Genomic DNA, 17,289 nt, shown 5'->3' with positions numbered 1-17,289 from the left:
ACAGTTAATTTCTATATACCGATAATCTCTGGTGCTTTATTCATCGCGTTTTCAATTATCACCTTATTGATATCTTCATTAGTTCTTAAGTAGAGTTAAGTAGAATTGACGAATATAATATTCAAACAATCTTAAATTGATAATTAAAATATTAAAGTAGAAGGGAAATAAAATTATTGAAAAATTATTAGAATATTTAAGAATTATTATATCTAATTTGAAACTTTTGGTAGGATTAGATAAATAGGATGAGACGCTCATGGTCAGATAAGTAGAATATAACACCCATAATAAGATAAATGGAATAAGTAAATCGGGCAAGTGAAATACATAGTAATCGAGTATAGTGTAAGAGAATAATGAGCAGGTATCATAACGATAAATCTTTAAAAAGGATGAAATTTTAAATAAATGAAGATTAAAAATTGCATTAAAAATTGTGAGAAAATATTTAAAAGAAACTTGGTTAGCGGCGCTTTCCTTGCATGCAAAAATAAGCGAAATAAATGTGGATCTCGCGCAGTTTTTACATCTGTGGATGTCTTTCGCGAAGGTTGGTCCCGTTAAAGGACGGGAAATTCAAGGATTGACGATGGAAACATGGTGAAAGCAGTGATTTTTCAATCTTGCAACCACTGCCGAGCGTCTATCGTTGAAAAGAGGAATTTACATCCTTAAGCTGTGTCCTGTGCGGCAAAAGGAACACGAGGATTACGTCTAAAAAGATTACACGAAACTAACGTAAAGTCTAAATTTTTTAAAGAAGATTACGTTTATCCTATCGATTTTCCTTTAAGCAATTCCTTTCTACCAAGAATCTATGATACGCGTTTTTCCATAAAGGAGAAAAGAAAGAAAGAAAAAAAAAATAACGTAATCATTATCATATAACGTATTATCCTTAAATTATTATAAATTATAATAATTTTAATAATCGGAGAATTATCCTCTTAAAAATCTTTTTAATCCTTTTTCTTTATCCTTTAAATATAACGGCGCTGCTCTCGTCTTTTTATTATTTTCATATAATCTGAATTAATTCCTATTAGAGAGACGTTGGATTATAATCTCTATAATTACATCGATCCCCAACAGTTCCTTCATCCTCTTTCGTAATGACGCCGGATAAGAGAGAAATTCGTTTGGTCATGACTCGTGCACAACTTTATCCTTAAAAGAAAGCATTCTCCTTTCAATCGTAGGCATCAAGGACAACGCGGAACAATTTATCGTTCAAGTTTGATCGCTAAGCTCCATCCAAGAGGATACATTGGAAATTGGTCCCGAGGCCTTCGATCAGCACTTTCCGTGATTAAAGTGGTCCAACATTTCGCCACAAAGTACGCTCTCCCCTGATTTATCCCCATCTCAAGTATGATTTCATATCAGAAAAAAATCTCGAACACGTCTTACCACCTCTTTGATTTTTTCACTTTTGTTTTCCAAAGATGGATTTCCAAATTATTAAAAGTATTTCTTTTTCAAATTGGATGAAAATTCGTGTACGCAGATTATATATTATCCAAAAGGAAATGAAATAATTCGAGGAGATATCGTTGAGATCTATTTTTCAACATTAAGATTTATCGCATAGAGAATGAATCATTATTTATACATTCGTTTCGACTAATAACGAACATATATACAAATCATTGGAAATATATTATTCTTTTCACAACTTCCAAGACGTATCTGGAAAATTTAATATTAATTTTCAAAGGATAATAATTATTATTTATAAGGAATACTTGAATTGAAGAAGAAAAAAAAGTTCGACGATAATTGGAATACGAGAAACTTTTATACCAAAACCTTGCGTATCGGGGTATTCAAGTCTCGAATCTTCTCTCTGATTTCACGCATTCCGAACGAGCGCACGAGCATTTGAAAGCTCGACACAAAACACGAGAGGCGTAAGCAGGGATGGAGAGAAGAGGCGAGAGCAACGAGCAAAACGAATCGAGGGGGAAGGGTTAACGCGAGGAAAGGTGAATACAAGGGGATTCGCCATGGATATTGTAAAAGCCCGGGCGAAACTCGAAACCTCTCCATCCCTTGTTTCTTTTTTTGGCCCCATGTTGCTACGTGGGTTGCATCTTACACCGTCCGGATATTCTATTCCAAGAGATCTATCCGATTCCCTCATATTTACTTCGTTAGGGGGCGTTCTGCGTACAGGTGCGGCAACCGAGACGTGTTAAACAGCTCCACCTACCCGATTCAATCTCGTTGTCGTTCGTTTAGTCCGGTCTCGTCTGCACCGGAATCAACTTCGATCTAGTTTGGCCGAGTCCTCGGTTTCGTGGACTGCTCGCTGGACACTTATTGGGTGAAAGCTGAGTGACAACCGGAAAAAGAAGCAATTTCCCTCGATTTCTTTCTGCTACTGGTCTCTTTGCCGGTGTACACACTGCGCCGCTTTGTTCGATGAATGCGAATAATCGTCTTTGGGAATGGTAAAATTTATCTTCCAGTTTTCGCTCTTCATTTTAATTAGTTTTATCTGTTTATCGGTATAAATAGAAAAAGTTAGTATTGTCAAAGATTTTGACGGATATCAATTGGTTTAATATCGATGAATAATAGTATAATAATATGTGAAATCTGAATGAAAGTTAAGATGCTTGTTTTAATCCTGTGTTTCGACAGAGAAGATGACGATTTACAATATACGAATGAGAATAAATTGTATAAATAGGAATTCAATGGGAAGAAAGAATAAATAATCATGTTCTTGTACGATTGTAAATTGCGCGAAGAAGTGATGAGAAACAAACGAAAGAGAAAAACGAAAGAGAAGAAGTAAATAGGTAAATATTAATAAAATTTCTTTTTGAAAAAATCAGGAGACGAAATCAACTCGAATGATCTCTCGATAAATATTTTGATCCTTATCCAATATCGACGATGCTGATTATTAATTCTTAACGACATCTCAAAACGTATAAATAAATGAGCTATTGGAAATGTGGTACGAGTGAGATTCGGTGCTGTAATATATCGTAATTTATTAACGTGAAAATAGATTGATAATGCGAAGACCCTGATAATGTAAAACGTGGAAATAGTATCTAGAATGGGACGATATTTAAGCTGCTTCACTTTCAGATATCAAATTGTGGTAATAATAATGATTAAACATAATACATTATCGAGCTTCAGCTTAGCACAAAATTTAATTAAATATCGAATTTAATTATAACTTTATGCGTGTATAAGGCACGAGAGATCTATATTATATAATATTTTATTTTACAAAAAGATAAGATTAGAAGATGTATTAATTCTATTCAATGTTAAATCGAAAGTGAAGTTATTAAAAATTGGATAAAATTCAAATTACGTTTATAAAATAAATTAATTCTATGAAATAATTTCGCAAAATCATTTCTTTCTTTTATCGAATAAATTGCAGTTTACAGAAGAGACAAATAAGAAATGTGATATAAAAAGAACGAAATTTGAGATACAGAATATAAAGTATGATAGGTGAAATATAAGATGTGAAGTATAGTGTGTAAAGTGAGATGTGCAAAAGCATGAAGTTGACAGTGGAGTGATAAAAGATACAATATTTTTATACAAAGCATCATCTCCATTTATATATATAAATAGTAAATTGGATAATTTAAAAATCGATACAACGAAAAGGAAAATTGTTTAATAACAGGAAACAAATTTTCCTCAAAATTCGTAAAATAACATTATTCAGAAATTTCACTCGTAACAAAACTCGTACTCCCCAATCAAAAAATACCTCAAAAACTATTTTTTCCATTTTTCCAAAAAATGAATTGTTATTGTATCCGTCTTCCTTTTATTTTCAATCCCTATTAACGAATTAAATCCGTACCAGGAAGAGCAGCCCCATCCTCCATCCTCCGTCCGTTCAATATCTGCCTTCACCCAGATCGATTATGCGTGACGGCAATTTTCAGAGCCACGTTCTGCCCTTTTGCCTCGGATAATCGACCCTCGACCGTAACGCTTTACGTTTCGATCGTGTGCTTCCTTTTCTCTCGTGCCCCTCTTAGAGACCGTGCATTTATCTAAGCTATTCGCCCTTGGCCTCCGCGAGGAGAAGGAAAGAGAGGGAACGAGGAAAGAAGGGGACGCAACATTCTCGAGATCCTCGAAATGACCTTCCATCGAGTGGTTTTCGGCCCACCCTCGCCGTCGAAAACCGTCTCTGCGCCTTCGCAACTCGGGGCCATTTTCATTGGCATTGTAAGTCGAACGGCCAATACGTGCAAAGAACGACGCGAGGAGGAAATCTTCTTGTGGATTTTACCACCTCGATGCCCTGGCCATCGCGATCGATATTACAAGGACCAAGTTTTGATTAGACGTTCTAAACTTGGTACGTAACGACTTTTCGGAGCAATGAAATTGGCGTGTTAAAAAAAAAAAGAATAAGATCCAGAGTTTGTTTTAAATTCGGACTTATTGTTTTACGATCAATTTTAGTTGAGCGATTTAGTAAATTGTTGACGATTTGTAAATTGATTAATGAAATTTGAAGAGAGATTTGATCGTTGAAATTGTGACGATGAAATTTTTATGAGCATTTTATCTGAGGAATAATACAATTAAGAGTTGGATCAAAGATTTAAGATAATTTAGATTAATTTATTTTTGGATTTTCATTTTTGCATTTATATTTCATCCTGTTGAATGATCAATCGCTGGTTATTGTCGGTAATTATATATTCTAATCGCATATTGTAATGTATATTCGTATGAATATATGAATATAATCTATGATGATTAATTATGTAAAGAATTTATAATGGACGCTTCGTAAAATATGTATATCAATATGGTATTTAATTCCATAAGATCAAGATTTATTCAAACAAAAATCAAAGTCGAAATCAAATCGAATGGAACAAATTTATTCTATAATTTATTATTACAATCATATAATTTATCATTCTTAATATACATCATTTGTTGTAAAATAATATAAATGTTTCAAATGATTTTCTCATATATTTTTCCATTCCAACCAACGCCATTCGAAATGTAATTCAATTGTGAACGCTGTTCCCAATTTTTAACGAGGTTTCATCAAATTCGAAAGTCAAAAGTTTTCCCGTTAATTATTTTGTGGATGGGAGTTGGGTTTAAATGTATTCCCTCAAAATGCACAATTTTTCGCGAACAGGCTCGCGTAGTAGCGCAGTTTAGAAACGAGGATCCGGAACTGGCAAGTTGGAACTGCTTTGCACGTGTTCCAGTTCCCTGAACTCAATAAATTTCGGTCACGGATGCAAATGAATGCAAACCTTTGTCGACCTTTCGAATTTTCTTTCGCCTCGTCCGGACCGAAAGAAAGGAAGGCGATAATAATAATAATAATAAAGATAATAATAATAATTCACGGTTTACGATCCACCTCGAACATTAGAACGCGATTCGAAACTCCTACCGAGAAAACAATTAAGAAGATATCTTAGGAAAGCTATAAAGAAAAATTTGAAATTGCCATTTTTTAAATAAATATTTATTATTATTTTATAAATTACAGAGAATAAATTTGTCTCATTATCGACGATTTAATTTTGAAAAGGACATTTTTCGTATTTATGAATTTTTGTTTGAATAAATCTTGAAGAAATTTTTAAATTTTTCTTTAAACGAGACAAACGAATTAATTTATTCATTTGCAAAGTACGATGTCCAGCTTTTACGAGTAAATGTTTCGATCTCTTAAAATTTTAAATTTTTGTGGAAAGCTAAACTTTTAAATCATTTCAAGCTAACAAGTAATGATTTGGTTCTTTGACATCGAATTCATTTCTTAATCGATTTATTTACCTCTTCCAAATTTCGTAATCATCCCATCGGATTCTATCGGATCAAAATTCTTTCTTTCACAGACGTTCATATTTAAAGATACCAACGTTTCCCCGCGTTCTGTCTTCGAATCCATTCTCTCCTTTTCGAACGTGGAAAACAATTCGTTAGCCATCCTGCGTTCATTTGGCCGAAATAACGGCGTATAGGGGTTGGATTGGTTGTCGGGCGAACGAGGGCCGGTCGGAGGGTGGAAATTTTTGGAAAATTGAAATATTTCAGGTAGAGGCCAGCCGGATAGAGAGATTCTGGGAGGACGTAGGCCGTCCACGGAACACGGTGGAGTATTTGGCTCGCGTATATGCGCCCCGTCGTTGGCGACACAATAGATTTACGTATTCGGCCGAAAAAGGTGGAACAGTGGTACTACGATAGCCGCGGGGAATCAGCAATCTTGGCAGCGGACCAACTGTCGCAAATAGGTATGCACCACTGTGCTAACAGTGGGGAGGGGTATGCGATTCTTTCCTCTTCGTTCCTTTTTTTTTTTATCTTCCTCTCCTCTTTTTTTCACTTCTTTTCTTTCTTCCTCTTTTCCAGCATTTTTTCTCTTTTCTTTCTCTCTTCTTTTTTTTTCTTTTTTTTTTTTTAATTTCTATATCTAAGAGTCACCATTTTAGCATGAACATACCAGTGGCTATAATAATTATTCGAACGACGAGGAATTTTAATTTTATCGTAGAGCAGGTTGGTCTCGGGTGTAATGATTTTTGGAATTTATACGTTATAGGTAGTAGATGAATAAGTTACGTGGCATTTAGAGATTATTCGACGATTGATAAAATATTGACACAATATTATATTATAGATAAATTATGTCATATAATAATCATAGTTGTACGTACTGCGTAATAACGATCGTTAAATTTTGATTTGGAAAATAAAATTTCTATTACATATTGATGCACAAATATTGATACGCAATCGTTGTATCGAAATCAGATATTTTGCGGAATATCGAGTAGAAAAAATCAAGACGATTATAATATGAAACGTCTTGATTATAATTGTTGATCATTCGAATAATTATTCACCGCTTTAACACGCTTGTATGTTTATCTATGTGCGAATACTGGCTATATATTTCTTTAATGAACGCTATCTCACCGAAATGCACGAGCATTGCAATCCGTCATGTACATGCCCGGCCATTACGTGTATCCTATCTGCTGGCATCGGTGCCATCTGAAATATGCACCGACCTGGAAAAAGTTCGATCGATTTAGGGCCAAAGGCGCTTTCGAAACTCTAATGCTCGAGAAATTCCGACGATCGCGCTATTATATTCTCTAGTTTATTATTTATGGTCGTTCTGCACGCCCCGCAAACGTTCGTTTCATTATCAGGTCTCTTATAAGGGTGGATAGACCGTAATTTCCAGTATCACGGAATTAAATTCGTTAGTGCTTGATGAAACAGCTTTGAAATTTGTCGAGAGTAGGGTATAACGTGTATTCCGTTATTGTCGAGGAGAGATATAATTATTTGGTATTGTCAGGGAAGATTGATCAGAGAATTTGTTGACAAATAGTCGTGTCTTAGTTTATTAATCAAGAAAAATTTCATATCTTTAATGTGATTCAATTATTAAATATGTAAAAATAATTTTAATTGTAAACATCGTTTTATAATTCATCTCCGGATAAATGGAATACGTTAGTTATGATCAGACAAGTAAAAATAATCGTCATACAGATAAATACTATTTATCAATTGTAATCAGATTCTGATTATCGAAGTAAGTAAAATTTTTATGGTTGGATAAAATAAATCGTCGTTAAATAAGTATAGATCGATCATGGTCAGACAAGTAAATGTACAAGTTGTGGCCAGATAAAAAATAGAATAGGACGGTTCAAACAAGTGGTATATTCCATTCTAATCTTAATCTATTAATAAATCGTTGTCGTTTAAAATTTGTTTTAATTTTTGCACATTATTGCCATAAGGAAGCACAATTCCCTTATATAAAATATAATACAATAAAGTTTTGAAAATTCGTTTAAGCCTTCCAAGGTTCTTTTTCAGTCTCTCGTTAAATCTTCCCCGGTCTTCTTTAAGAAACTTCTTGACTTTGAAGTAGACTTTAATCGAAAAAGTACTTTGTAGCCCAATTTCTGCAATATTATACATTTTCACGTGGCAGAAGTTAATCCACTACTGGAGATGTTACAACAGAAGAGAATAAGAGTCTGTTACTTGTCTAAGATTGGAATTAATAATTGTAATAAGCGAGCGATATTATAACTGCATAAGAAGTTGAAAGAATTGGAATTTGGAATTATAATATTATAATAATGTTTAAAAAAAGAAGAAGGACAAGGCTATTAATTTATTATACGAGATCAAACGTGACGTTCAATTTTTCTTTTTTTTTTTAAACACCGTCAGCAACAAGTTGAAAAGAAATTGTAAACATTTCGTCCATGGATTGCAGCGCTTCCATACCGCGAACAATTCATTACTTCTCACTGTACCGATCGGCGTTTCATGCGTGCATAATTGCCGAACGATTATCCGAAACGGGCAAATATTTATCAAGGATAAATATAATATACACGGAACAATGCAGATTTTACGAAATAAATGCATTAAATATGTATGAAATATACAATGGACTCGTTTATACGCCATTTAAGTGGAATATGCATAACATATGCAATATTGAAAATATCCAGGATAAAAATACATTTTCAAAATCCTCTAATCGCGAAACGAATTTCCAATTCCATATGTATTTTACAAATATGCACCTCACAATCGGTGCGAATCTATAAAGCTTGTTTACAATACACACAATTTCGTGGAATGTTCATTCGATTGAAGCAACGTCGTTGATATTAAGGAAAATTTTGTTCCTTTCGTTTCTCGAACGACAACTTTCTTCGAAATCGATCTTTCTTCTTAACTTTAAGTTATCGCCATCCGGTTACATTTTTGGTGAACTTTATTCGAATTAAATTTTACTTGAAAGAAAATTGGATTTTAGTTCCATGTTGATCAAGAAGTTTTTATCCTTTTTATTACTTAAACTTGAGGATTTCGAACTTCTACATTTCAATATCCTATATTTATTTCAACTTTCAAAACGATAAACTATCAAGGGAATTAATCAAGTTGACCAGCGAATACGATAAATCTCTCTTTCGAAAATTAAATTGCGTGATTGATCGAGAGCTTCTTCCCTCTTTTTAACGACAAATTTAACTACAAATTTTTTTTTTCTATTATTTTTCCACTCCTTTAAATCCACTTTCGTTCGTTCCAATTCACAAAATAAAAATAAAAATCTCGATCCCGTTTTTCCACATTGTTCAAGAAACAATCGATGCGATTTTCATTACGAAGCTTCATACGAAAAATCGCGCATAGATTTGACAGAACGAAAGATTGACCTGGGAAGAAATTCGACGTAATACGAGTTCGTATTTGGCAAAGGCTAACGTCGAATTTATATCCGGTTAGGTTTTACCGCCCACGATTTAATCAGGATTAAAGATGGCCGATACGGGGCCAAGCTCTGCGCGAAAAACGTATCGAATTGAACTCGAGATTCGACTTTTCGTGGAGGAAAAACCGTCGTTGCACCCGTTGTGAGAAGGGGGAGGACGAAAAAGTTTACACGCTCCGCTTTCCGGCAAGTGGGTACACGAAAATCCTCTTACACGCCAAACGAACACCGAATGATGTATACGCCCTGCTCGTGTACATGTGCCGCGACACGAATCTGTGGATCGGCCATGTAAAAGACCGTGCCAAGTACTACCATCACGCTGTCAAGTCTGGAAACTATGGGCGGCGGTTCGAAGAAACCGGCGGATCCGGTAATATAGGCGATAAATTTACGGCCGAAATTGAAACATCGAGACTTACTCGAATCTCCGCTACCGAAATAGACGGACTTTTATGCAGAGATGCGCGGCAATGGGACTTTGATGGCATTGTTTATTCCGGGAGGAAGGAGAGTGGAAAATGGAGGAATCTGATTCGAAAGCGGATATGGACGGATGCGTTATAATTTAATTTGTTTTCTGCGTTGAATCAACTGTTTGGAATATCAATCGTTTCGAAGCAAGGAGAAGAGTAAATGATAAAAAAACGGAGAAGGGAACAAACGTTGGGTATAGAGTCTGAGAAATAGGATTTTTATGAATATTTATCTTAATATAATTCTCTTCTCTCAATGACACGTTATCCTAATTCTGGAAAACTGGCGCGTGAAGAACATGCACAAGTCCCGTTACAGCGAAGTTGGCTGTTTTTCTTCGAAACGGATGGGCCCATGTGTCTCGCCACCGAGTTTCGGAAATCTCGAAAGTCTAGCCCCCGGCTAATTTGTCCTGGCAAAGCTTTCGACGAGTAGGTTCAACAAGATAAACGCACTCGACACCGGGCCAAGGCCCTCGAAAATCCGTCGCCCGGCTGACTTTCTACCCGCCACGAACGCCGCCAGGGCGGACCACTGTTAGCACAGCGGTTCTATTAATGTTGCAGCGTCACGAGTCGAATACGAGATTGTCCACGAAATTGTCCGGGACAATGGGAATACGATTCCGGACCCGGTTGAAAAATGGACGAAGTTTGTGAGTCAGCTTTGGAAGTATGACCGGCAGCTGCTCCGTCATGCGTGACAAAGTTGAAGTCGCGAGGGGCCATTATCTGCCCCCTCGAATTCTCGAATTTTTCGCGCGACATTGGTTCCCTGATTATTGTTGCGAAGTTAAATGATATAATATTCAATGCGAGAAGTTTTCGCGTGAATCGGATGGAGAATTAAAATTAAACGCTTTTGCTTTTCGAGTTAATTGAAGGTATAAGTTATTTTACAGGAAATTAAATATTATCTTCGATCAACAGGATAGTTTTATTGTATGTTTTGTAAATGCACGAGTCAAAATGGATTATTCGGGAGTTAAGGATATTGCGATTGCAAGGATAATACGAATTTTTTACTTTGCATTTCTAAGCGATACGATACGAAGATGAATAATAAATGCTTTAAAACATCTATGTAGAAACGGAAGTAAAGCAACCACGTTAGAACACTTGGGAATTTATTTCGCATTGATGAGCTTGTTAAGGAGAGATTAGAGAAAGCGAATAGCTCGGAATAAGCGGCGGCTATTGCGTTCTTAAATATTCAAACGAGAGAAAATAAAGCGTCTGGTAGCCGTGCGCGTTCACGAATGTAAAACAATTTGCCATGTTCGCACTGGCGGGAGAAATAAACAAAGAGAAACAAAAAAAAAGGAGGAGAAGGAAAAGGAGAAAGAAAAATTAAGGAGGTCAGCGTGAGAGAAAAAAATTAAAATCTCTGCAGAAATTTTTTCCGAAAGTTTGCTTATTTTTGCGCATGATAAATTTCCAGATGATTACACCGCAACCTTCATATTAGATTCATCCACTCATTAATTACGCGTTAATTAATCAAGCTGTTTCAATTAGCCGACTTTTCTAACGTAACGAAGGTGGCTATTCATCTGGAGAAGATTAGAAAGAGCGCGTTGTGAGAACCATTTTTTGGGACCAACCAACACCTTCCATTCTCAAATTTATTAATTAAACTCGTATAATATTTGATATTATTGTATATGTTAAATATATGAAAAAGAAAATCTCTAGTTTTATTATTATATTCTAATAATAAAACTATCATTCGTTGTACATTGCTAATAAATTGAGATTTTAGAAAGTTCAGGAATTTATTTTAGAATTAAAATGCACGTGTTATTATTCATTATATATTTGTTTATACATCTGCTGAACACTCATAAAGTGTGATAATTAATTAAAATTTAACATACGTAATGATTCGTTTACATGGATGATACAATATATCTCTATAGGGGCCAAACTTAATTAACAATAAATAATAATAAATTAATAATAACAATAACGATAAATTTAATCATATATATACTATTAAATATAATTGCTAAAATTGTTATATTAATTAAGTTTCATAAGGTAATAATCGCTCGTCTATAAAATTTGATTACGCTTCAAACATTAACGAGAAGCATAATACATCACATGAATTATTATAATTAAATTTAAGACGAGTATTTACTTCAACCAATTCAACGAATATACACACTCAAAATCCATTAACATTTACATGTCATTCGCAAAACACATTCTCTTCGAACAAATCCAACGATAGATACTTTTTTAAAATATTTCACCCCGAAATCATTTAACCAAAAAAAATTAATCTCACAATTTTATCTCCATAATCTGTAAGCTCCCAAAGAAAAAAAAAAACTCGCATCACAGATAAATCAAATCGATGGTTAAAAAGATCACGAGCAAAAGTTTCGTTCAAATAAATGTCCCTCCGCTCTACCAGAAGTAACGGGACCGTTCGAGATGGACAAGGTTGATAAGACTTTCGGTATATTTCCTCGCATCGCGATACCAAGCTTCAATATCTTTTCGTAGATTCTCTTTCAACGTCCCCTGTTCCGGTTCCTCTTCCTCCGTGCAAGACCTTTGGCCGCCGACACGTCCTCCTCGTCCTCCTGCCGTAGACGTAGACGTCGTGGCACGTTGGCTGGATGGATGCACGATAACAATGCAAGCGAGGAAACCAATATCGACTCGGCTCGGAACAGGCTCGGATTGATGAGCTCGCGGTCTCCCTTGTAAACGTAGTCATCGAGGAGCTCGCCACGGTATTGGAGATTTGATTGATCCTGGCCTATATCGCGCCAGAGAGTGTATTGTGCTACTGGTGCTAATTCCTATTAGTGGGTACCCCTCGTGTGCAGTTTGCACAGTGTTCCACCGCCACCTTTGCCTATAAACGCTTGGCGGATCTCACCCGTGCATTCGTTACCGTCCGGCTCGCCTTACCATAATTAAGACGGGTCCACTGGGATACCGGTGGATATACCTGGCAAGCGTATCCGTCTTGATTTTCCTGGTAATTATTGCTTAGACGGAGCTGCGTTTCCGAATGGCGAGCGTAGATAGTGGGAGGTCTCCTTTCAGTCCTTCTGATCTTGTGATATATTCGCCTTTGGAGTTCTGTACATCGAGTATAATCGAGTATCTCGATTCGTAGCTGTCGTTAATTAATCGTTGAGCCGTTGAGCAGTTGGAAATATCTGGAAAGATTGAAGAAGAAAAATTCAAATTGAGCGTATATTGTTGGAGATTTTCACTCGTTTCGTAATGATTATTTTTTATTTGGAAGGATAGAGACGATACGACAACGTGGTATAAGAGAACACGATGAATTGGACGGATAAACGTCCTATGATTTTTATAAAGGGATGAGAAAATTGGGGGCACGAGTATGCTTTAAATAATTGTGAAAAAAAAAGAAAAAAAAGAAAGAATGTGGATTGAATGGGTTAAACAGTTGATTAAATGTTTGTTGAAACGTGAAGAATCGAAAATTGCAACGGTACTGATTGTGCATCGAAAAGCAACGAGTTTGTTCGATGGTTATTTCGGTGGTGGAAATTGAGGTTAGAGGTAAATTTATTTGTTTGCAGTCAATGCGGGAAGAAATTTTGAAAAAAATGGAAATTTTTCTGCGGCGATGTAGAACTGATGGAATTTTCGATTAAAAAATCGACCGCAACGAAAGTTGGATGAGATGAAAGGGGTATTGTCGTTTCGGTTCAGTTCGAGCAAAAAGATGAGAAATAACCGTCTATTACGAATGTAATTTCGTGACAATAATTTCATCTTGCAAATATTTTTAATAAACGTGAAAAAAAAATTTTCATTCGTTTAGATTTTATTAAGAAATTATAGAAGTATAATTCAATACTTCTTACGATACATAAAGAAATACGTTTAACAAAATTTTCTGTAATTTTAATTTTAATTCTTCTACTCGCGTAAGAAAATATTAAAAACGATTGATCCATAATTCTTTAACTTTTAAATTTAGTAAAAGTTTCAGGAAATATTCAAATTACTAACGAAATCATAAAATTTATTTATGTTTTAAATGTATATTATTACATTTATACAAAAGATTATGCTAATGTGGCTGAATTAAAATCATATATTTAAATTTTCATTCATACATCGCTGTGTAAATTATTAGAGTGACACGAAATTTCAATTAAATTCTCGAATTGATGTATCCGATACATCCGTACATATATTTCGATACACGCATTTACATTAACGGTATTAACTGTAAAACATTTTATACCTGTTATATTCTTCAACTTTTCAATTTGTTTTTACGCATATATTTAGATTAACATTTAAACGATTGCAGAAAATATTCCCGTTTAATAAAACATTATCTGTATTGGATAAATTTCCAGTTCATTATTTTGTACTTCATATTAATTAAGACTTTCATCTGTCCACAGTTATTACGATTTTAAATCATCAGTCATTCTTCGCAAATGAATTCGTTACGATAATAAAAACTTCAACTTTCTTTATCGTTTATACACAATATAATTCTATAGGGGAATTACATTTTAAATTTATTGCTTTTTAATTTTTACGAAGAATAGGATCGGCTAATAAATTTTCAAAGATTAAATTCTCTTAATCGTAAATATCTATGGGATAAAGAAAAAAATTCGAAAATTAGATATTTCGGAAATAGATCATGATTCTTATAAATTACTAAAATACACAAATTCTGGAATTCCGTGATAAAATGATATCTTAATTATAAAATTATTAATTAAAATATTCATTTTCAAAAACGTTAAATTAAACTAAATATAATAGGTACATCCACCGGAAATTAATTAATAATTATAATCCAATTTCTATTTTCAATATTCCTGGCTTCAAACTCATTTATAATCAAAATAAATTGATCTTCATTATTGAATTTTTAGAAATAGTAAGGTCAAAAATTCATCGTTCCATTTTTGTACGTTTGCAATCTAAATTAAAAAAAAAATGATTTCCAATATTCGATCCAGAATATTTTATACATGTAATAATATATTCTGTAATTTCACGTTCAATTTATTATTATAAAATTTCGCGAACGAAAATTGGTACAAATCATTTGTTAGCATTTTCATCTGTAAAATGCACATATCTATTTTTCCAATTTCCATTCGTTTTTCGTAATACGACGTTTATTTCCAATTTCACTAATCTTTCATTACTAATTCATAACGATTCGTTAAAAATCTCAAAAAACAAAAATTAAAAACCCAATATTATCCACTTGACGATACAAAGAATACCTATGGCAATTTCCCAAATCGATCTCCGATCGTTCCTCCATCCCCCTTCCCAATATTCGAAATAAAGAATCGTCTGTCCGCATATTGGCCATAACGAACCGGCCTCGCTGGAAATGACCCTGCAGTTCCATCTAATTCTCATCATTCGCCGAATTAGGAGCCGTAAGGGACATTGATTGCAGCATGTGCCTCGACGCACGCATGATTAGGACCGCATCGGTGTAATTGAGTGGGCGGATTTCCGATTTGCATTACCGGCGAAGATGTTGCTGCACCCTCCGTTACTAATGGCACGGACACAAGCAAATGGTCCGGCCAACCCTGCTCCCTATTTGGACGAGACCAGAATCATCTCCCTCCTGCCGTTGCTCTGCTGCAGGTGTGTACCTGGCTGATGTTTCTCAAGAGGAGGCCGGGCCGAAGTAACCTTGGGGTATGGTCGGGCAAGAGAGGGGCAACTAGGGGTGTCGTAACCGCAGCCCGTGAGTGATATACCCTCAATATCCACACTTTACCCTAAGATCTCACTAAATCTCCGGTCTGCTTGCCTAGCCGTCTCCTCGGCGGGGCCGTAAGCCTGCATACACAGTGTTCTCTCAGTTTATGAGATGTAATACTTTCCGGTGAGGCGGCGAGAATCGAGCGAGCGTGCGCTTCGGTCAATTCGCTTGATTCATGTTTATGCGAGGCGTTATAATGCTTCTTTATTACCGACTAGTTTATCGGCACTTACGGACGAGGCGCGTGGACGAGGAGGAGAAGGGTTCCTCGAAGAATGATCGCTCGCTTATGAACGTTGTCGCGTTCTGATCAGATCGAATTGTTTGGTTACGTTACGTTATAGATAAATAAGTATGTAAGAGAGAGATTGAAATGAGATATGACTGGTGATCGGAATATTTGGTCTGGATTTTGTTGGATTGTTGATTATGAATTCTTTTGGAGAAATTATTTGGGTGGTGTAGATCGTTTCGTTGAATATTCTATCTGTGTGGAATTGATAAAATTATATAATTTAAGAATTAAGAGTGTAGATTGTACATTTTATAATATAATCCGGAATAATTTCATTCAATATATTACTCGAGAATCGTATATGAACGTATGTAGAGATATTATAATTTTATATATTTGAAAAATGTCTCTAGAGAGATTAAATTAATAGCTGAGAATGATAATGTGAATTTAATATTGGAAATTGTTTGGGGAAATAAAATAACAAAATAAAATGTGAAAATGAAATGGCACGCGGCAGAAATTCCATTAGTTGTGATTGTGGACGAACAAAATACCATATTTGGCGAGGAATTAATACCATTGCATCCTTTATAGTCGATACGTGGTCAAAAGTACGAATTCTAATCACATGTGAAACACTTGGGGCTCTTTTGCCAATAGCAATTATCGTGTGCCCACATGAATCACTGACGGATCAAAGGATTTCACAGATTTGGTTTCTGAAAATTAAGGACGTGTGCAATGATCCTGGTATCACATGTACATGCATCAGAGTTCACAATATATATATATATATATGTATAGAAAGTTTACGAAATTTCTCTAAATATCGATTCTTAAAAATTTAAAAAAAATAGAAAAATTGATAAATGAATTTTAATTTAATAAATAACGTTAAAATAATTAATGTAATTATTAAATTTTATATTAAAAAAGAATTTTAAATGTTTAAAGTTAAATTATTAACGTTATTCAAATAAATCATTAATAATGAGAAAAGATTATCTTTGTTATATATATATATATATATATATATATATATATATATATATATATCAATAATCAATATTAAAATAAATGTAAAATAAATAAAACGGAAATATAGAAAATTTTATATCGACGAAAAATTGAAATAATATTCTGTAAATGAATTTACATATAATGCAACAAGATATAAAATATTCCAAACTGAACATATTACGATATTTAAAGGAATAGATAAAACATCGCAATATTGTAATACACACAAGTTCACATAAGTACAATAACTAATAATATCAAATTATTTACAATACGGATAAAATTTATATATCGCGAATAATTTAACAATAATAATATAACAATTAAAATATACAGAAATGAACGAGATATGATGTTACGAAGATTGAATCGTTTGATAACACAGTCTCCATAAACAACTGTCGAGATGGAAAATTAATATAGCCGCGTGGATCGTCGGGCAATCCGCAAGAAGATAAAAAGAATGGAGCAACGTTTCCTCTCT

The 17,289-nt window shown here is 34.4% G+C and overlaps 1 protein-coding gene across 2 annotated transcripts in view; it reads right to left on the bottom strand.

Annotated features, from left to right (window-relative positions):
- Positions 1–11,679: 11,679 nt before the first annotated feature.
- The window catches only part of LOC100871716 (neurotrimin), a 168,257-nt gene continuing 162,647 nt past the window's right edge, over positions 11,680–17,289 (bottom strand). For both annotated transcript variants that reach the window (XM_012494179.3, XM_012494181.3), the window contains exon 11: positions 11,680–12,968. In XM_012494179.3, coding sequence (XP_012349633.1) covers positions 12,796–12,968 — 173 coding nt within the window. In that variant the 3' untranslated portion in view covers positions 11,680–12,795. The remainder of the gene's footprint in view (positions 12,969–17,289) is intronic.

The sequence above is a fragment of the Apis florea genome, unplaced genomic scaffold, assembly GCF_048593485.1.
Source record: "Apis florea isolate Af1SG1 unplaced genomic scaffold, ASM4859348v1 contig_1484_pilon, whole genome shotgun sequence".
NCBI lineage: Eukaryota > Metazoa > Arthropoda > Insecta > Hymenoptera > Apidae > Apis > Apis florea.
Note: the sequence above shows the minus strand (reverse complement) of the source record. Positions and strands in the feature narration are given on the sequence as shown.